Consider the following 21,847-nt stretch of genomic DNA (forward strand, 5'->3'; position numbering starts at 1 on the left):
TTGTTTATGTTCTTCTGTGTTTGGTTTAGTTTGTTCTTGTTTTTGTTTATGTTCTTCTGTGTTTGGTTTAGTTTGTTCTTGTTGTTGTTTATTTTCTTCTGTGTTTGCTTTAGTTTGTTCTTGTTTTTGTTTATGTTCTTCTGTGTTTGGTTTAGTTTGTTCTTGTTTTTGTTTATGTTCTTCTGTGTTTGCTTTAGTTTGTTCTTGTTTTTGCTGTTTGTCAAAGCACTTGTGTTTTAAACCTGTGTTTTTAAAAGCTGCTATATAAATAAAGTTATTATTATTATTATTATTATTATCATTATTAACAATTATTTCATTGTAGGGATTTAATTAATTAAACTAATTAGAATGTATTTAGATAAAACGTAATGTGTTTACCTATTTTTTTCTGCATCTTAATCATGTTTTTTTCATTTAGTGATATTTTATCAGTATTTAGGTGGAGCCTCTAAATAAGCTCTTGGAGTTTTCTGCCTCTTCCTGCTCTATTTGTTGTCTATTTTGTTAATTGGGTAAATATATACCTGTTTTAAATAGTAATGATAATTAAATACTACTAATAATGATTCTCACATTAAATACATTTCGATACAAATATAAAAAAAAACATAAAAATGTAAAAATAAAACGTTTGAAAATCTGCCGCTAGATGGCAGCATATCACAAAAACTGAATGACAACGACTGGTAAAGAGTAGCAGAAGAAGAAGTACGTCCTGTGGGCCAGCGTGCTGCCGGTGTCTGTGTCAACACCTGAAGTGTGATCAGTGGAGTTACCTGAACATGTTGTCGTTTGAAGAGCTCGTGACTCGTTTCCAGGGCTGCGTGATCGCCGAGGATCAAACACCTGAACAGGTCTCCCAAACACTCCGGCTGTTCACTGATAAACTGTCTGAAGCCTCCAGGTTGGTGCCTTTACCCTCAGCATGTCCTGTAAACACTCACACTGTATTTATAATACTGTAAGGTGACTGCATGCACAGGAACACTGTGAAAAGGTGCAAGGAGCGCTGTTTAGAGGAGGCTGTGCAGCTGCTGAGACACATCTCAGAGGAGCAGCTTCACCTGTTGGAGGAGGAGAGTCACCTCCTGCTTCTGGTCAGACTGCTGCTCTCCCTGCAGCTGCAGATGGTCAACATCTCCACAGCCTGTCGTAAAGTGGACCAGGTGAGGCCTCACAGCATGTCTGCTTTCTGCACACCCCTTTAAAACACAAAGGGCATTCTCTCAAAACTTGATGTTTGTTTGACAGATGTTGCAGCAGTTGTCGAAGGTGAACCTCAGCGTTGTTTTAGGAGAAACGCAGCTCTGCTTACAGAGAATAATCCACGCTGAGCAGGTAAAGAGCTCTTACATCTCTTTGATTTCTGATTTATTTTTGCACAAAGGCTCTACAGATAATGTGTCTTCTTTCCAGATGTTGTCTTTGGAGGATCTGCAGAGAGGTCGGTACCAGCTGAAGTTGATGTTTTGATATTATAAGTTGTGTATGGATAAGACCTAAAGGAGACACTTATATTAGACAGACTGAATAAGGAATAAAAACACGAGAATGATGAGTCAAATAAAAGATCTGTGGCGCTGAAAGGATAAGATCATTAAGGATCATTCTGTTCATCAAAACGGATACACAAGAGCTTTTGAATCGATTTGACAAATATATATTATATATATATATACTGCCATACTCTTTTTATCAATGCCAGTGTTATATCAAATAGTGCTACTTATCGAGATGTGCTACCACAAGGAGCATTATTTGATAGATGCTTTTCTTCTATTGCTATATGCTTCCTCTAATATCTTAAACGTTTTATTATGGAGTATCAAAAACATGCTTCCAGTTTCCTTAAAGTAAATGCAATGAGTCGTGGTGTTTTAAAGTGATTCTGTTCTGTATTTGATGTGAGATTTTTTGTCCATTGAGATACACTTCCCCTGAAATCTTCAGTAATAGATTCACCTACACTCTGACAAAGCACACAGAGTGAGTAGGGAGTTCATGTCATGTTATTTTGTTCTGGTTGCATCATTTGAGAGGGGATCTGGAAAGTGTCTGCTATTGTTTTACTCTATTGAAGCATTTTTTCGACAAGGCAGCACATCTGGACAGAACACCAGGAACACAGGCTGCACATCTGGTGTGATGCATGTTGTTATATGATCTATATGACCCTCTCTTATTTTAAATGAAAAGCTTTAAAAGGCGTCTTTTTTTTGTAAGATAATTTCAGTGTCACTGTTTATAAAGAAAACTATGAATTGTTTTTTTTAGAAGCCATTGGTGGTGATTTTTGTTACATCCCTATCATGTGTACATTTCTTAATGAACCTTTATAAACAGTAACTCTTTCCTAGCCTGTATGTTCCTGGAGGACAGCACTGTTGGCCGTGAGGTTTGCAGAGAGTCTCACCTGTCCTTGCTGAGTAAAGTGTCTCAGTTATTCCCTGCTGCGTTGCAACAAGAATCGCTGAGAGATGGACCGCTGTGCTACATCGCTGTCAAGGTACCTGAACAGCAGTACACTAAAGGAGACTGGTTATTGCATTCATTAGATTAGACTGGGTATACTGGGAATATTTTCCTTGAGCAACAGTGCAGAGAAGGCATTTCACATATGCACCCCTCGTGCGTGTGTGAACGAGCAGATCAGGAGGATTTCAGGGACAGTTCTTAAAACAAACATGACAGGGGGAGCCATAAAACACAACAAGTAGGGTGTAAGAATCTAGTTAAAAGAAAGAGATTCACAATACAGACTGGTTTGATGATCTTCTTTCACTGACCTGAGATCTGTCTCTGCAGATGTGTTTGCAGATATTCCAGCTGTTGTCCCGTGAAGTGGCTCCTCTGGTGTGGGACAAGAACCATGTTAGTCCTGATGTGCAGAAGATCCTGCAGGCTCTGATGGACATAGTACTCGGACAGGTATCTTATTGATTGATTTATTTCAGACCCTGTTTGTTACCTTTGTTGAGTCTCATCATGTCCCGTCTTGCAGTGCTGCAACAGAGACACTCGTCTTCTGGCGGGCACCGCTGTGGCCATGCTGATCAACACGGCACCAGAGAGCAGCGCAGGAGAAGCTGCAGCCTGGAGTCTGCTACAGCTCTCATACTCAGGTAGTTAAGCTCTCCCACCCTGCTGGGACATGAGCATGAGCAAATGCTGATTTCAAACGTTCTTTAGGGAATCTGCTCGTGTGGGTGACTTGGGAACAAATGAAGCCTGTGCAAGTTATTTCCATCTCTGTTGTTTTTCCCTCCCAAAACATCATGATGAATGTTTCTTGAGGCCATATTTGTTTTTCATCAGAGTCATGGTGTTGCTCCTCTGCTCCCAGTCTGTGGAACGCTCTCCCCGAGCAGCTGAGGGCTCCACAGTCTGCTGACGCTTTTAAAAGGGCCCTAAAAACCCACCATTTTAACAAAGCCTTCTGCTTGTGCTTTTAGTTTCATTAGTTGCTTAGTTGATGAAATTTGTATTTATTTTATTTTATTTTATTTTATTTTATTTTATTTTATTTATTTATTTATTATTTTTGTATTGTATTTTGTATTGTATCTTTTTGTCTTATTTAAGTTGTGTTTAATGCGGGTCTTGCAGTATTTTTGTGTTTTTATATGGAAGTGTAGGAGCCAATTCAGTGTGTGTATAGTGTGTGTTATGGTTTATATGTTTATTTATTTACTTAATTTGGACATGTAACAAAATGTAATGTCATGTAAACAAACGTGACAAGGTCGTCAAATGGAATTTCCAACAGTGCTTCTCTGTTACATGTTGATTGTTTTGATTGTTTTTTACTAACTGATGCGTCTGTGGAGGGAGGCTGCAGCACTTGAGTCCATGACAAGTTTCCCCAACGTGACAGTAAAGCGTGTTATATCCTTGTTCCATAAATGCGTCTAAATATCACCCTCTCCACTCACTGTGTCTCAGAGTCCTGGCTGCTGACTGTCGGTGCTCTGCAGGTTCAGTGCGGCCCTGCAGGGAGGGACGGAGTGGACAGGCTGGTCGTCTGCAGGGGCCTCCTGACCTGCTGTCGACCTCACGTCTTGCTCAGCTCGCACGAAGACGACGCTGAAGTAAATCCAGTCAAAAGCTCACATCACAGACATGCTCCTCTCTTCTTGTTCCTGTCTCTCACCTCGTCTCTGTTTTCAGACGTGTCTGCTGCTGACAGGTTTGTTCCCTCTGGTCTACGCTCTGTGTGAGGAGAAGCTGGATTGTCACTACTTCGCCTTTGAAGGTGAGTGATGATTGAATCATTTATGTTCTTAAAATGCAACATCGACTGACAACATTAGCTAGCTAGCTAAATCTGGTACAAAGCATCTCTTCTCTTCTGAGACTAATGTTTTTTTTGTACACTGTCCCTGATTCAAATAAACGATTAAACTAAACTAAATATGGAATAGGATATCTTAATGATCCGGTCACAAACCATCACAGGAACAACAGAAAGACATGATAATAAAATACAGGGGACAACTATTTATAAGTCTAATAGCAGTCAGGACAAAATCACTCTTAACTCTGGTCGTCCTGCATGTCCTGAGGATGAATTGTGGCGCCGGCTGATAAAAGAACATTCTTTGTTGAACTAGGGCCCTAAGTCTCTAGCGAGACTCTTGTCCTCTGTCGCCCCCTGGTGGTGCACCTTTAAGTAAAAGCTAAAGACCCCCAGTTCTGTATGTACACCCACACACTTAATGATATTGATGATAACGATGGTGATGATGATGATGATAGCATCTGGTCACTTCCTGTCAGCACCTGTGTGTCCAATCAGACTCAAAGCTGTTTGTTTGCACTAACTGATGTTGTTTCCTCTTTTTTAGATCCTTGTTTGTGTTGTTCTTACTCTCTCATGTTTGTCGCTTTGGATAAAAGCGTCTGCTAAGTGAACTGTAGAATTGTAACATCTTTCCGTTGTCATCTTATTCCACTGTCGTCTCAAGATGTTTGTACTGCTTCACAGCTTTGAACAGTCCATCATGTTGTCATGTTGTTTCAGTTTTGACACTTTGGCTGAAGAAGGTTAAAGAGTGTTTGGCTGATATCTGGAAGAAGACGGGCGTTCCTCTTCTGCCCGACGACAGCAGCCTGCAGCAGGAGCTCCTTCACATTATCTGGACCAACGCAGAAAGCCCAGTGAGTCAAAAATAACAACGTTATATTAACGCAGTTAAAAAAATGAAAAATACATTAAAGTTAAAGTTACATTCATTCACTCTGCTGTGCACTGACAGGTGGACGGTGTGGCAGAATCTGTGCGCAGTGCCTTCCCTCTCCTGCTCGACCTGTATGAGCTGGACTGTGAGCACTTCTGTGACACAGAGAAGAATCTGTATGTGACTCTTCTTCAGCGGATTATCAAACTGCCGTGGGAAGCCAAAGCCAAATATCACCGCCTGTGTGCACTGCTGCCGTATCTGGGGACGGACATGGTGAGGGTCAGGGTCCTGACAGAGTGCAACTCTGGAGAGAGAGAGAAATAAGGTGTGATGGATGCTTATAGTGTTGTAGTCTCGAGACCACATTTTGAAGGTCTCGTCTCGGTCTCAGACTGGGTGGACTCCGGATTTTGAATCAAGACCAGTAAGCTATTTTTTCTATTGTTTTTCCACGTCATAACTGTGATTAGAAGGAACCCCCCCCAAGACAAAAGAAAGGAAGGGAATAAAAAAGGTAACCTGGGCCATACATTATTCAAAATACACAAATCAGGGTTTTTCATTTGGCTTGACTCGGTCTGGATCCCTAAATGTCTTGGTCTCGGTCTGGTCTTGGTCTCGGAGCACTCTGGTCCCAGGTATGGCTCGGTCTCTGGTTAGTGTGGTCTTGACTACAACACTGTGCATATCCTCTAAGGATATTCACATTTTGAACAACTCATTTCAGGCCCTGGTGTAAGAATGTTGGAACTCTAATGTTGACATGTTTCTTTTATCATCAGGTGCTGGATCATTGTGCAGAAATACCCAGTCATCTCCTGAAGTGCCTGTCGACCAATCACCTGTCCCCGTGTGGATCAGACCTGTACAGGTGTCTGATCCAGCAGCAGAGGCGAGAGCTACATGACGGCTCACACTCCGAGCTGGATCTGGCCGATCGGTGGGCGGGGCGTTGGCGGTCCGTCCTCCACGAGGCTCTGACGTCTGATGTGACTCTTCTCCAGAACAACGGCTCCACACACCTGTTACCCTGCACCTTTCAGGTCTTCCCCTCCGCCGTGGATCCTCTCCTGGCCTCTCTGGACCCGTTCTCTCCCGGTCACCTCCACGCCTGGGCCTGCGTCCTCAGCTCGTACCGAGGCGTGACAGGAGGCTCTCCCTGGGCTCTGCAGGGGAGCTCGACCCTCCAGACCCTCCGGCTGGCTCTCGGCTCTGCGGATGACAAAGTCCGCCTCGCCGCTCTGAACCTCGTCTGCTGCAGCCCGAAGACTAGAGACGCTCCGAGCGCAGAGGAGATGGAAACGATGAGGAGGTTCATCCCTCACAATCTGAACTGTGAGTCCTCGCCTTTTCGCCAACACTTTCAGGCCGGGATTAAGAAGTTTCTGGTTCGTATCAGAGACGGCTGCTTGGCTCGCGTCAGAGGACAGAAGAAGAAAAAGAAAGGAGACGCAAACTACACCGAGAGAACAGATGACATACTGCAGCAGGGGATCGGTGAGATACCCCACTTTATCATTCTAGCTATCCTCCAATGTGATGGATACATATAGATATATAGAGAGATATATAGATGTAGATAGATAGATCTCCTGTTGGTTGCAGATCATTGAGTTTTTTTATGTACAGTGATAAAGTGACTAATGATTTCAAAGGATATAGACACTTGGGGTGCTTGTAACTTAGTGTGCACGCCCCCCCCCCTCGCTCAACCTGTGGCTCCTTAACCGCATGTCTTTCCCCACGCTCTCTGGGTTTTTGACTGTCTCTGAAATAAAACCCCAAAAATAAACCTTAAAAAAGAAATAGACTTACCGGTAATATCTTTAATTTAATGGAAAAGACTTTCACACATGCACTGCACTCCTGAAGAATTCCGGCCATTGTGAGTGTGGTGCATGTTTAAATCCCACGCAGGCATTTTCCTGCTCGCATTATGCTCATTATGAACTTTAGATAAAGTCTGAAACATTCACCCCAGTGAGCGGGCAGAGTGATGAGGTCACTTTGAACTATGGCTGCTTGATTATTATGATCGGGATTCATTTGATAGATACTGAGATCACGCTTATTAAATATGATTACTCAGTGATTTTACAATTTATGGATAACGTGATTATTTCAAACTTAAACACTTTGAAAAACAAGCAACTAATTAGTGAAAACAATATACTCAAATAATAAACATTAATAATAATCACTAAAAATAAATGAACCATGTTTCTGAGGTAGTGGTACCGTTGTTTTTATTGAAAGTTCAGTCTTTTTGAAGGTTGTCTTAGTCATCTTTCTATTTCCTGCTCATTAAAAAGCCGTCTCTTTGTCCTGCAGAGTTTGTGGAGTGGTTGGGTCAGCTTCCGTACTCTAACCTGGCACCAGGACTCAGCTACCAGAGGAAGAAGACTGCGTTACTCGTGCTGTCGGCCGTGCTGGAGACCTGCACAGACAGCTGGAGCCCCGACAAGAAGAAGGGACAACCTCCAGGTCAGACTGGACAAACAGCTCTTAGATAGATAAAGGCTAATGGTTTACAGCTCCGGAAGATCATCCACCTGGGGGGAGGGGTTACTGCCCTTTGTGATGTCACGAGGGGAAAATCTCCAAACGGCCTGTTTGAACACACAGTTTCTTGAAAAGTGGAGCAGGCAGAAGACGCTGAGGATGGAGTTTTCTCATCATTGGGGGGTTTGTTGACAGACTAGGGACACATGTTGGAGTTAGAGGAACATGGTGAAGTGGATTTTTCATGATATGTGACCTTTAAACAGTTGTAGTTTTCTTAAGAAACATTGGGAACTTTTCAGTATTTCAGTCTTTGTGCAATTTTTGTTAACTGAAAACAAGACATCCCCCAAATCTCCCGTGCTTAGGACTGAATTTTTTCTCTTTTAATTTTTCTTTGAATGATAATGAACCTCTTAAAATCGTTTTCACAGCCAACATGGGGTCTCTAATAAGCTGTGCGAGGCAGAGAGGATTGTGGGATTTCAGCTGCAGGACCAAACAGCTGGTCCTTATCGGCTGTTTAGAGGATTCAACCAACGAGGTAGAGCTGCCTCGACTCCGCTCGTGTTTCTTTCATGTGGTTACTAAATCGAACATTTTTCACAGAGTGGTAACGGGACAATCTTTTCTTTCTACAGATTCGGGAGCTCTCAGCTGGATTATTGTTGAGATTCTTCCCTCGCAGTTTCCCACGCGACATCGCTGCAGCGCTGCTCACGAGAACCAATCGGCTGCTGTGCAGCCCTCGGGTGCAGGAGGCTCAGACGGGAGCGCTAATGATGAAGGTCCTTCTTCACAAGTGAGCCGACTCCACACAAGGGTTTCCACGACACCAGAGAGTTTGAAACTTTGAGACGATACGAGTAAAATTCAAGTGATATCGATACATATTTCAAAACCACACAGACAGGAAAACACGTCCCTGACACTGTTGCAGCTGTCGGCCCTGTGTGGCTGTAAAAAAAAAAAAAGAGCACAACTAGAGACTAAACAACGGGGAAAACAAACACTGTGACGCGCTGTCAACATCACTCAAGTTATTCTTTAAACTTTTCTTCTTCCACAAACAAGAAAAAAAACTGATACCAGGTATGGGATTGTAAAAGCAGAGTGTGATCGCAGTGTGCTGTAGAGTGGTTTCACCCTCTCTCTCCTTCCAAACCAAACAAACACCATGTGAGCAGGTGACCAATAATAATAACAAGGACCGTGCACAATGAATAAAGCAGTAAACAGACCATGAAACAGAAGATACAGGTAACGTCTGTTTATGGCTCCTACAGGGCACGGAGTATTAAAAAGGTTCTTGTTTTTAACCACTAAAAAATTGCAAGAAAACTTGGTCTCACGGCACCAGATGTTGCCGATGTGTTTGTGTGATTTAGAGTCTGCTGTCACCTTCTCAAAGCTCTCTGGAGAATCATCAGTATTTACTGAAATGTAAATCTGAATGGACTCCAGCTGCTCTCATCTCTTTAGCATGTGTCAGTTTTGGGTTCAAAGATGTCTGAAGATCTGTCGTAGTACTTTTAGATACTTAAGATCATTATAACAACAGAGACTGTGTTGTTTTAATTTAGGTTGTATCAGAAAGTATCGACACTTTTGTCAACCTTACTCCCTACATACCCTCGTTCAGAATTATGGATGAACAGATAACATTTTGTGTAGATCACAGGAGCACCCAGAGGACTCCAGGCTGCACAGCGACACATCCGTCAGCAGGGGGCGTGACCCCGAGGCCTCCTGCATGATCCAATCCCTGGTGACGGAGCTGGAGGAACATTATCTGACAGCCAAAGCTGACATGATGCTCGCTGCCAAAACCAAGCCCATTCATGGTGACCACTACAGATGTTAAACATTTCTGCCTACAAGAAATGTTGTTCATCTCTTTTTTTTAAAATCCTGTCACTGATGATGTTCCAGGTGTGCTGAGCGCCCTCCAGAGGTGTTTGCTTGAAGCGACCGGCGGTGTTTTTGAAACAGTCGGCCACGGTCTGATCTTTAAGGTGCTGAGCGTGATGGAGAGAATCTCTCTGCTGCTGCTGGGCGTTCTGTACGGAGACCTGGACGCTTGTGCTACTGAAACAGGTAACCTAGCAACCAGTAGAAACACACTGTGAACCCGGCTTTACAGCTCCTGTCATGAGGTTTTTATGGTGTTATGAAAATCAACCCGGGCAGAAAGTTACTCACCGAGATTTAAGTACACAGCATGACAGATTAGTCATGACGCTGCTCAGTGATTGGTGGTTCTTTTCTGTCTTAGATGCCCCGCCTTCTTTTTACGATATGGGGAACGCCATCAGCTCTCTGATAGGGCAGGCGGCTGGAGGAGGCCAAGCGGACGGAGAGGAGATGGTCCTGCTGACTGAGGAGCACAGCCTCGTTCTCACCTGCTGCTGGGTCTCACTCAAGGTACGACCTTGATTATTTCAATTCTTTGTACTCGGGTCTGAAGCAGTCATTCCTTCATCGCCTGCAGCTGGTACAAACCGCGGCTGCTCGCCTCCTGACAGGAAGGACACAGAGGGACCACATTACCTCATGTGTTTGCTCTCACTACACTGGTTTCCTCTCCGTCACAGGATCGATTTTAAAATGTTGTTGTTGACTTTTAAAACTCTGATTAGTTTGGCACCACCTGACCTCGCTGGACTTCTCCATGTTCACACTCCAGCTAGAGCACCGCGGTCAACAAACCAGCTGCTCCTGGACGTACCTCTAAAAAGAAAAAGAAAAAAAAAAGAAACAGCGAGCAACCGAGCCTTTGCTGTGACCTGTGACCTTGTGATGGATCGTGTATTGTTGTTTTCTTGCAGTACCTTTATTATTCTGTGAAGCACTTTGCTCAACCTCGACTGTCTTTACTTGTGATATATATAAAAAAGAGTGAACGTGACTCGTGTACTTTGGTTTCACGTTTCCCTTTCAGGAGATCGGAATCTTCTTAGGATCTCTGGTGGAGAAAATTCGGGCCGAATCCAAACCCGACCAGTGTCCTCTGACAAAAGAAGATCTAATGAGAGCATCAAGAGTGTTCAAGAATATTCTTCTTAAATGCAGACACTGGGTAAGATGTATGTTTTTTTAAGAGACATTCAAATCTCAAATCTGAAGTTCTTTTCCTGTAAAATGTTTCCTGTCACCAGGGGGCGGTAGAGGGATGCTGTGTGGGCTTCACCAGGTTCTGTGCCTCTCTGTTGAGCAGCAGCGATGCAGAGCTGAGGGATATCCCAGCTCACATGTTGAAACAAGTGAGTGTTGACTTTTCTATGTTTTTAATAAAACATGGAGCAGCCGGACTGTCTCACAGATTTCTTCTTCTGTCTCTTTTCAGGGATTGCAGGTTGTGCAGTCCCCTCGTTCGACCTCTGTGACTCGGCGGGCTGCAGGGCTGCCCATGCTCATCCTGTGTGTTTTATCAGCGGAGGAGGCCAGTAAATCACGACCCCTGTTAGCCCACAGTGTGCACGCCTTACTGGAGACAGCAAGAACCGCAGTGCCGGAGAACTGGGACCAAACTGTGGACCTGCCGCAGGTTTGCAGCAACAGCAAAAAGATTTATTGTTCTTTATAACTGTGAAGACTATAATGTGCTGACATGATTGTCCTTTGCCGCTGCAGGTGTGTGCGGTTCACACTCTGCAGGCCCTGGTGCGGGGTTCAGGTCTGGGAGCGGCTGTCCTTCAGTTTGCTCCGTCAGTGGCCGTCCTGTCGCTCACTCTGCTCAGCTCTCCGTGCTGGGCCATGAGGAACGCAGCTCTGCAGCTGTACAGTAAGAACACAGACAGACACATTACTTTAAGCTTTACTCAGCTGCTGTTTCCCCTCAGTCATTACAAAAACAAAAATCTGTTTTCAGGTTCTCTGTGCTCCCGGATGCTCGGCCAGCGTCCCAGCAGTGAAGAGGGGGCCCCTGCTCAGAACGGCATGTCTCCACTCGCCTTCTTCCTCCACTACCCGTCACTCCAGCCCTTCCTCCTGGGCGAGCTGAAGGGGGCGGCCAAAGACCTGCAGGGTCCCTCCAACGAGGCCAGGCTTCACCTCCAACCCTCGCTCTTCCCGGTCCTCACCTTGTTAGCCCAACTCCAGCCCGGTGTCCACGACTCGACCGAGTAATTGACTCATCCTAGACTGTCTGAACAATCATTATTAATATACACACCAGGTTTATCATCTGTGTATAATCAGAAAAATCATTGACTCTTTTACTCTCCTTTGCTGGTGAACATTTCAAATAAGAAAATGAGACTTCTACTTTGGACTGAGTATCGATATCCTTTAGATTCTTACTAGAATCATATCAAGTTATAAATTCTGGGCTCATGGCGTCGGCCTCTGAGGTGCTGAAGGTGGATTTTGTCACCTTTTGGCAGAGCTTATTGTTTCTCCTCATTTCACGTCTCATGCTGCCCGCAGAAGTTTAATATTTAGCCGGTAGATAAAGAGCGGTATCTGTGACTCTGCAAGAATGCATCCTGCTGAATCATGTGGTATTTGATGCTATATCTGTACAAAGAGGATGTGAATGAACTCTACTGAACTTATTGAACATCATTTCTGTTTTTTTTGTTTTGTTTTTTCTCTCTCTCATGCCAGATCTCTGTCAGACTTCCTGCCTCCTTTACTCCAGCTTTCTGCCAGCCCCATTCACAGTGTGAGAGTGATGGCCTCCAAGGCGCTGGTCGCCATGACTCCCCCCTCAGAGTACACGAGCATCCTCCTCGAACTCACCGCTCAGCTGCCCGGTCTGCAGGAGCGCCGCCGTCACAACCGTCTCCACGGACAGCTGCTGCAGGTCCGAGCGGTGTTAGACAGAGCTCTGTGCGCACACAGGTGAGACTTTGTGTCTTAGACTGCTTTTATTCAGTTTTCATCAGACTGCTGTCACGTCTGTGGTTTCACTCTGTTCCCAGTGTCCCCTCGGCTGACCTGCGGGAGGTGCTGAGCAGGGTGGAGGCCGCGCTGTGGCTGGTCACCGAAGCTCAGCGGTGCCCCCTAGTGAGAGCGGCTTACCTCGGCGTGGCAGAGTCGCTGAGAGAATACTGCTGCGAGACCTTCCTGTCAAAGCTCAGCGAATCTCTAATGCACGACCTCCAGAAACCTCAACAGCAGCTTCAGGTGTGTGACTCTCCAGTTACATGTAGCACTGACTCTGTTGCTCCGCCCGCCATCTTTGACATGTCATAAAAACGACACTGTGATCGTCCTTTTTCACTTCATTTCCTGCCTCCTGAGAACTCTCCTCCCGTCTGATAAAACAGAAAAAACAGGGAAACTTTAGAGGTAGCCTGTCGCGACATCTTTCTCGAAATATTCAGGAGTCCATGAGTGAAAGGAGCTAAAACCATTTAATAACTATAAAAGAAAAGGTAACGGGTGAAATGTAACTGAATCCAAGCTGTGACAACTTGAGCAAAAATATACCTCCATGCAGGACCCCGTCGTGCTTTGTTTGAGAAACTTCTCGTGCTTTGTTTGTGTTCTTTTTAACAGGTTGGGTTGTCATCTTTCCATCAACAAGCCATCCACTTCCTGTGCACAGATGAGAAGTGGGCGTGTCAAATCTGGGGCAGCTTCTGCGCCCTTAGCCTCGATCTGCGGCTCTCATTGGCCGCGTCAGTGGTGGTGGTGGATGGGCGGGGCTTGCAGGAATCCAGCTTGAATGAGGTGATCCAGAGGGTGTTACAGGTGAGACATGACCCCGCTCCCCAGACTTTCAGAGAGAGGAAAAACAACCTTTGAAAAAAACCGGTCTGACTGCTTTCTGAAAAACGTCCAGCTCAGAGCACAACGTGAGGGACTCAAACTAAATCCAACCTCAGGCTGAGATCTGATTGGAGATCTTTTAACTCCCTCTGACATCACAAAGAGAGTGTTTATAAGGTATCATGTTCTGTATTATCTCTAGATAATCTGCCCTTTTATTACCTGCTGTTCATGGAGGTGATTTAGATAAGCTCAAAGCACTTTACTTGATTTCTTTAGAATCTGTCTTAATGATATGTGACGCTGCTTATCTGGAGACTACTGTTCATGGAGTCATTTATTTACCTGCACATCTTCAACCTGATTCAGTCATTTTGAACCCAGTCTACATGGATTAACACTCAGTGCTAGAAACATGTTATGAGGTTTCATCAGGAAATCAGCGTCTGGCCAAAGATACATTTTCAAATAGAAAAAAAAGATTTCCTACAGTAGTACATAAAATAAAACCAAAGACAGTCTTTAATGCTGTTTGATGCCGGATGTTTCTTTTTGCTGCTTGGTGAGCCAGCCTGTGAGCTGTGACTCGACACAGACCGAACAAACTGAACAACAAATTACTTCCAGGAATCGTTCACTATTATTGACAGACACAACACAATATGGTGTGTTTATTTTCTATTTTAATGTCTTATTTTCCCTTAATCACATATTTCTGTATTTCTTTAGGATCTTTTTTATTTATTTATTTATTTGTATTTACATTTTTTACATTTAATCTCCTCTCCTCTCCGATTGTTATTTTTAAATCTGTCTTTTTCTCTTTGTCAGGATGTTTTTGATGTTGGGTCTGAAGCACTTTGAATCGCCTTATTGCTGAAATGTGCTAAATAAATAAACTTGCCTTGCGCATGCAAACACCTGCACACGTTGCCAATGTGTTTGTGCAATTTTGTGTGCAGGAGTTTTCGTGCAGCTTTAGATAATTGAAACAAGGAATTGCCCTGTGCTGGTCGCTTAGGACTTCTGTTTTTCTTGTTGTTTTGTTCGATTTCTTTTTAGTATCCAAGTTTAAAAATGTGGTATCATGACAGCCCTACTCAGCTCTCCACTCATGAGTTTTTGTAAATGTCCCTTTTATTCTAGTCGAACCTGAGGGGGGCGCTGCTGAACCAAAATGTGGAGTACCGCAGGACCTTCCTCGAAGCCCTGGTGACTGCGATGGTTAAAGGGGATTCCACTTCCTCTCATCATCGTCGTCCTCAGTCCGCCCCACTGGAGGATCCCGTCCTTCCTGAGTGTGTGGACTTGTTGCTGGGCGACTTGGAGGAGCAGCGTGGAGGTCCGGAGCTTCTGTCTCAGGCTCTGAGTGCTGCGAGTCTGCTGCTCTCCCGGCTGCCACATTCCAGGTTTTGACACGTTTTATCGTCTTTTGAGCGACCTCTGGTCACCTCTCTCCGCCGCAGCTCTGACTTGTCTTCTTTCTCTTTATGCTCGTAAGTCGAAAGACAGCCGTGCTCCGGCGCTGGTGCAGCATCCTGGAAATCCAGCGGTGCCCCGACGCCCCCGAGGTGCTCAGGTTAGCGTGTGCTGAAGCTCTGTGTGCGGCAGCAGGGAGAGAAGACGGCACCCCGCCTGTCGTCATGATCAGGTACAGAGGGGAAGTCAAATCCAGTTCAGTCGAAAGTTACACTCTGATGAGCATGAATAAAAAACTGTTGAGTCTTTCCGCTTCAGGTTGATCAACACAGGCCTGTACCTGCTGCAGGACCAGAGCCAGCAGGTGAGGATGAAAGCGGCCTGTTTTACCTCCACTCTGCACCATGTGAGACGAGGGGAACCCCAGAGGAGCGTCTACGTCATGCAGGTGAACCAGGCTCTGCCGCTCCTGCTGGACCTGCTGCTGGAGGAATTCTGGGACACCCCCGGCACGCTGGAGGTGCTGCTGTGTCACCTGCCCCAGCCTGACCTCAGATCTGTGCTGAAGGAGGCCTCAGAGACCACGTATGTGACCTCCTACGGGGGAACGATACACACGTACCAGCAGAGAAGCCTCGACTGAATTGTGGCTCACTGTTATCGTTTCTGTCTCATCCAGATGTTCCAGCCTGTACGAGCAGGACGAGGCCAATGTGTTCGCAGAGCCCTCCGTCATGTCCGCACGTGTGCTGCCTCACCTGCTGCAGATGGCGGGAAAATACTCCAAATCCTCCGCCCTGGCACAGAGTCAGAGATCATGGGCGGAGGATAATGCTGCACAGGTGCTAGACGGACTCAGAGTGTGCAGAGAGCTGCAGCCAGGTACCACATTAACCTGTCACTAATGATATGAGAATAATATCTGACGTACAAACCGTCTGTGTTAAGCTGTTAAGACTGCCCGCTGAAATCTGCCTCACCTACCTGTTCACATACGCACCTCAAAGCGGAGAAGTTTTCAGGACATGCCGTAAGAATGATGAAGCAGAAATGTTAGATGAAGCAAGGCTATAATGATAGTTTATTCAGAGTGTCAACAAATGAGTGGAAAAGATCACATTTGCAAGCAGAAAAGAGTATGAAGCAGCTTCCCAAAAATGTCATAACCCCCACTGGCTAACAGTGAATTTTCCTGAATATTTCCTGCGGCGTTCACACATCAGCTCACCCCAACGTCACAGGGGGATTTCACTAGGGGGCTAGTAGGAGTAGTTCTGGATAAAGTTGGGGTTAAAAAAAGGTTTTTAGAAATGTTCAGGAGTTTTGTGTTTGTATGAAAACAGCATCACAGTGCCATTCTCTGTTCTCTCTCTAGCCGAGACTTTGACCCCGGTGTGGCTGGCCCGCCTCAGGGATCCCCGATTCCACATCGCCTTGTGTGGCCTCCTCACCAGAGCCGCCTTTCTCCTCCAGCTGTTGAGAACATCAGACGATGTCCGCCACCTCTGTGAGCCTTCATCCCTGCACAGGAGCGTGCAGGACGTTTGCAGCCTCCTCAGTCAGAGCGGTGTCCGCTTTCCCGCCGCTTTAACGGCTGCTGTGTCTGGAGAGCTTCCACTGTGACAGCCTTGTTACCGTGCAGTGCACTGCCGGGTGAAGTGACCTGTGGATATGACAAGAAATACTTCTGACATCTTCAAGTGCAGCCTTATTCTTCAGTTGGTATCCAACCTGCTGATGCTGCAGCACACCAGCACTTTGCAGGCTGGCTGAGCAGAGAGGCTGCAGTCAGATGCGTTTGTTATCATATTACCTTTAGTGAAGGGGTGCATAGTGCAGCACATCAGGAGTGTCTCATCAGCTCCTGATGCCTGTTCTTTTTTACAATGTTTTTGTACAAGAGTTGAAATAACACTCTGAGGAGACCAGTTTCTGTCATGTTGAAAGTTGAATGTTTTACCATTCTTGCTTTAAGGTCACCTATTCATCTCCTTTTTTAACAAGTTTAAATGAGTCTCAGAGCTCCTCAGAACATGTGTGTGAAGTTTCTTGTTCTAAATCCACTCTGATCCTGTATTTGATCATGTCTATAAACCCCTCTATTTCAGCCCTGCTCAGAACAGGCTGTTTCTGTGTCTGTACCTTTAAATATGTAAATGAGCTGTGTCTGATCACGCCCCCTCTCTGGAAGGGCTTGGGTGTACTCTGTACTTTCTCGCTCCATGTCCTATTGTTTACAGTGAGAAGGCAGACTCAGGGCAGAACAAACACCTAGTTGTGGGAGTGTCACCCACCTGGGGGAGGGGCTACTGCCCTTTGTGATGTCATGAAGGGAAAATCTCCAAACGGCCTGTTTGAGCACACATTTTCTGAAAAGTGGAGCAGGCAGAAGACGGAGAGGATGGACTTCTCTCCTAATATTTTACACAATATGAGACCTTTAAATGTAGGAATTCAGCTGTTCATTTTCAGTACAGTAGATGACCAGTAGGGACTGCAGGAAGGCCAGTTTTTCACCCAGACTTTTTTACTATGAAGCCATGTTGTGATACGACCAGAATTGTCTTGATGCTCCAAAACCTGTGTATGTGGTTTGGCATTAATGGTTCCTTCACAAATGTGCAGGTTACCCTGTATCATCACAGAGGCTGGCTTAAGATCTGTGCACTAAACAGAAGCTGGATGGTCCCTCTCCTCTTTAGCCCAGAGGACACAGCGTCCCATTATTTCCAAACAGAATTTTACATTTTGACTTTTCAGACCTCAGGAAAAAAAAAAAAAATGGGCGAGTATGAAATGACTCTGCTTTAGTATTTAAAATGTTCTCTTTGTTCATTAATTAAACAAAGGGATGTTATAGTTTTTTGACACAACCTCCCTACTTTTGAGGAAATGGGGACTCAAAGTGCTTTCACACCACAGGGCACACCTACACATGCACACACTTACGGCAGAGGCTGCTGAGTAAGGTGACCATCAGAAGTAACTCATCACATTCATACACGCCACCAACGAAGCAGCAGGAGCAACTTGGGGATAAGTGTTTTGCCCAAGCACACAACACCATCCCTAAAAGTGAAGTCCTCGCTCTAACTCTCTGCTCAGTTGTTTGTTTGCAGCAGCGGCGGCGGCGGCGGCTCGGCTCAGACTGATGCAGTGATGTCATCCTAACAGTGTCAGGAGAAGCTGTCCAGCAGGGGAATATGGTGTATGTTTTAGTGGTCCATTAGAGGCAGCCTAACCGCTTAAGTGTCCATTTTCCAACCACATGTGGGCTGAAGATGATGTCTGATGGGGAGCCGATTGTTGCCCCTCGCAACTGAGCGCGCACTACAGCAGTCTTACATCATCGCAGAGCTCTCTGCTTTTGTTTGAGACGGGCGGCTCTCAGTATTGAACAAACACTGACCTGACACTACCTTCTTATTAACTATACATGACAGCTTTTATTGTTGCGTCCTTCTAACTTGAGATGTGCTTTGATGAAGGCTGACTGTAAACTTGCAGAGTCACACTTATTCACTTGAACACAAACCCCTGTAGTTGCATAAGGCTCCTCTATTTCTGTCAGTGTTTCCATTGTGTATGCATGAAGCATTGTGCTGGTGCTCTAATCTGCATTATGCAAAAGCTTCGGCATCGAGCTTGTGTTAATGATTCATACATTAAGCCGATGAAGTTAATTTCCCTAAGACCCACGGCAACATGAACACCTGGCGTGCTGCTATGAGATTCAAACTTTAAAGAAAGTTGCAGGTGGTAATGAACAACCAGCGTTCATCAGGGCAATGAGAGTGAATGATGTCAGTTGGGGCAAAATTTCTCTCATTATGTGTCACTTCTTTAGGTTCAATTTTGTCAGCACTCTGGGGCCCCCCTACATGTCTTGGGCCCCAAGCAGTTGCCTGTCTCTGCCTGTGACACTGTGACATTATCTCTGCTCTGTTTTAAGTCAGAGAAAAAAAAAGAAACATGGAGCTGCAGACAGTTTATCAGTGTGAGCGGTGTTGTGTCTTCTGCCTCAACCTTGAGAACAATGTTTGTAAAGTGAGTTAAAAAAAATCAAGGTTGGACATGTCCTCAAGTTAGTAGGCCTATAAAACTGGAAAACTGCCATCTGCTATTGTTCAAGTTCAGAGAGTCTGTGCTCTCCTCCAGCCTGCATCCTGCTCATTAAAGATCAACTGCAGCGACAGGAAACAAGGCCAACAACCACTTTTACTTTCACTATGTGACTCTGTGTGTGTGTGTCATCTGGAGCATGACAGTGTTGTTTCACCTTCAGACTTTGGATTCTACTTTTTCAGGTTAAAAACGGCCAAAGTCGAATGTTTTTATTCTTCAAATGTCTCGATGAATCAAACAGAAGACAGAATAAAGGCTTCATCAGATGTCTCATTGTTCTGTTTTCCTAAAGTGGTAAAGTTGCATTATTGTCTTTGGTATGATTGGTTCTTTTAAAAACCATTTTAAAGGCTTGGCATGCACAGTTAAGCACTTTCTCCTTGAACGCATTGCCTAACTGAAGAAGAACCAGCATCATATTATGTGAAAACCTACCTTAAAAGACATGTATTAATACATTTCATTTACTCAGTTTTCCTGTGATAATGAGTCATTCCTGGTTGTGTTCCTCATCTCAACTTATTTATCTCTTATCCTAAAAGTTGCAAAAGCTCAGAACAAACATAACTTAATGGGAGCATGGTATGTTATAGTCTGACCTTTCACAGGCACAAACCTGTTGTTTTGATCCTTTCATGAGAAAACAAGCTCTGGTATCTTGTGATAATGAGATAAAAGCATATGCTATTAGGAAAAAAAACCTTTGACCCAAGAGGAAAATAAAAACAAGTTGAGATCTCGAGAAAACAACTGAAACTATAACTTTTTATCTTCGGAAAACTGAGTTAATGAAATGTATGGATGCACGAAAGAGGTTTAGGGCCTTTATAGTTATGATTTTTTTTTTTCTCAGAATTCCTCCTGCCTAACAGCTTGGACAACCGGCCTCTCTCAGACATAAATAAAGCAAAGATTCTGACTTAATCCCTCTCCATTTGAAATAAGCAGGTGGAACATTAGTATCTGAAACAAGCTGCAATCTGTTGAAACATGAAGACAATGGCGATGTGCAAAATCCTGCAGTTTGTCGAGACTAGTCACACTACAAGGGATGCATATTTTTTAAAACACATCCGTTTTGATTTGATGAACGATACGTGTTATGCAAAGTCGGATGTGTAACGGTTTGTCAAGAGGCTTAAAACCCGCCTCAGCTCCGGCTCTCAGCCTGTCGTTAGGTTGACTGATATTTACAGTCTACAGCTCCTATGGGGAACTTCTGATTTGTGTCGAATTTGGCGCCCCCTGTGGACAAAGTCATACCTCTTTATCCCTGTACTTTGCCGTACATGTTTTTAAAAGTGTTTTAAAATCTGCTTACAGGACCTTTATATTCGCAGCTGTTTGTTTCCTTTGTTTTCATGATTTAACCAGGACACCAAAGACACCATCTATTTTGAAACCCAGTGCATGCTGGGGGACGCTCATGTATGAGAGCTTGAATGAGCAGAGTGTGCTGGAGAGTGGCGGACAGATGCTATGTGTTTGCTCTGGTAATTGCCTGAAAACTGGGTAAGCATTTTATTTGAACAGTGAACATTGACTGAGTCAGGGGCTGGCTGCCCTCTTTTAACAGTCAGCCAACAATGACACAGGGCCTCCCTGCAGCTCTGCAATAGTGTTGGCAGCTGCCCTTTATCAGCCTCTGTATGTTTCCAGCTGACAAACAGGACTCGTGGTGCGGAGAGGAAATCTGGGATACAGAAAGATTGAGATTAAACACATGTACGAGGCACTCAGAGCCAGATGAGACTGATCAGATGCAGGGGCGTGTAGAAACCGATTCCTGATGTCCATGAGACTACTTCCATTTCTTTTAGTCTACGGTTGCTAAATAGCCAAAAAAACTGACCCAAAACTGAGAACCTAACCCTAAATGACAAAAAAAAACAAAAACTGACTTTTCATTCAGCACATGCTTTCCAACAGCACAAATGACTAAAAAGGTATGCAACAGGGACATAAGCTAGGCCCACTTCATTTCACATCCTATCTCCAAAAATCAAAGTTTTCTAGTTCCTGTCAAAGACATGAAACACAAGAAGTCCCCAGTTCCAAGACTTGAAATGTCAGAGGAAGGAATTTTATCAAAATTGTATGTGAAGAAGTTTTAAGATTAGAGTTCAGTAAAATGTTTTTCCAGGTCAGTACACAGGTAAGCTGTCAGCGCTGCAAACAAATCCAATAGGGGCAGGTAAAGGTAAAAAAAACACTGGAAGACTCCCAAGTAGAAAAGGCTGCAACGAGGCGACAGGAGGCGAGTAATGCTGCTTTCATGTGCTCCTTGGATGGTCCCAGTTTCCGAGTTGGAAAGTCGTTGTTCTGACTTCAGTGTGTTCATGTGATTTCAGTTTGTTAAGTCTGAATGTGGTGACAACAGTGTGGCTGCAACAAAGAATAATTGTGGAATGTCTCTGTTACAAGTTATATATTTGAGTTGTACTAGAGATGTACAACACGGGAACTAATAAAAAGTATTTTAACTTTAACAAAGTTGGCAAGTCGGGCATCGTATTCTTTACATTCTTACAAGGTGGGAAAAGAAAGGGAGCAGGATGTAAACGGGTGAGTACAAAGTAAAACAAACAAATGAAAAGAAAAACATGACCTCAAGTTACTTGAAGGGTTGTGTCACACAAAGACATAAGCCCCGCCTCTGACATGGCACATAGCCAATCACTGTTTAGGATTTTTTTAGTTGTCAACTGAGGTGGCTAATCAAAGGGGGGGTCATGCCACCCCTGGCCACCCCCCGGACACACCCCTGCTCAGATGGATGGATGGTCATTAGAAATAGAAAGTAATACCTCAGTGTGTTTAAACTCGAAATAGAAGACACCCACAGAAACACAACAAACCTGGACGCTATTGTTGGATTAGGATGAGGACAAAGTTTGAGA

The 21,847-nt window shown here is 44.5% G+C and overlaps 1 protein-coding gene across 1 annotated transcript; it reads left to right on the forward strand.

Annotated features, from left to right (window-relative positions):
• Nucleotides 1-711: 711 nt before the first annotated feature.
• si:ch211-225b11.4 (tRNA (32-2'-O)-methyltransferase regulator THADA) lies at nucleotides 712-19,213 on the forward strand. Its single transcript, XM_020658036.3, has 31 exons — nucleotides 712-907; nucleotides 986-1,169; nucleotides 1,255-1,341; nucleotides 1,420-1,447; nucleotides 2,361-2,509; nucleotides 2,809-2,931; nucleotides 3,005-3,125; nucleotides 3,946-4,091; nucleotides 4,171-4,255; nucleotides 5,024-5,160; nucleotides 5,259-5,456; nucleotides 5,966-6,680; nucleotides 7,515-7,667; nucleotides 8,120-8,229; nucleotides 8,327-8,487; nucleotides 9,360-9,529; nucleotides 9,618-9,782; nucleotides 9,961-10,109; nucleotides 10,627-10,764; nucleotides 10,844-10,948; nucleotides 11,032-11,232; nucleotides 11,319-11,469; nucleotides 11,557-11,809; nucleotides 12,294-12,530; nucleotides 12,611-12,815; nucleotides 13,191-13,385; nucleotides 14,550-14,812; nucleotides 14,905-15,054; nucleotides 15,141-15,407; nucleotides 15,502-15,704; nucleotides 16,198-19,213. The coding sequence occupies exons 1-31, from the start codon at nucleotides 786-788 to the stop codon at nucleotides 16,443-16,445; spliced, it is 5,619 nt and encodes a 1,872-aa protein (XP_020513692.2). The 5' UTR covers nucleotides 712-785; the 3' UTR covers nucleotides 16,446-19,213.
• Nucleotides 19,214-21,847: the final 2,634 nt, after the last annotated feature.

Source organism: Labrus bergylta, chromosome 2, assembly GCF_963930695.1.
Source record: "Labrus bergylta chromosome 2, fLabBer1.1, whole genome shotgun sequence".
Taxonomy (NCBI): Eukaryota; Metazoa; Chordata; class Actinopteri; order Labriformes; family Labridae; genus Labrus; species Labrus bergylta.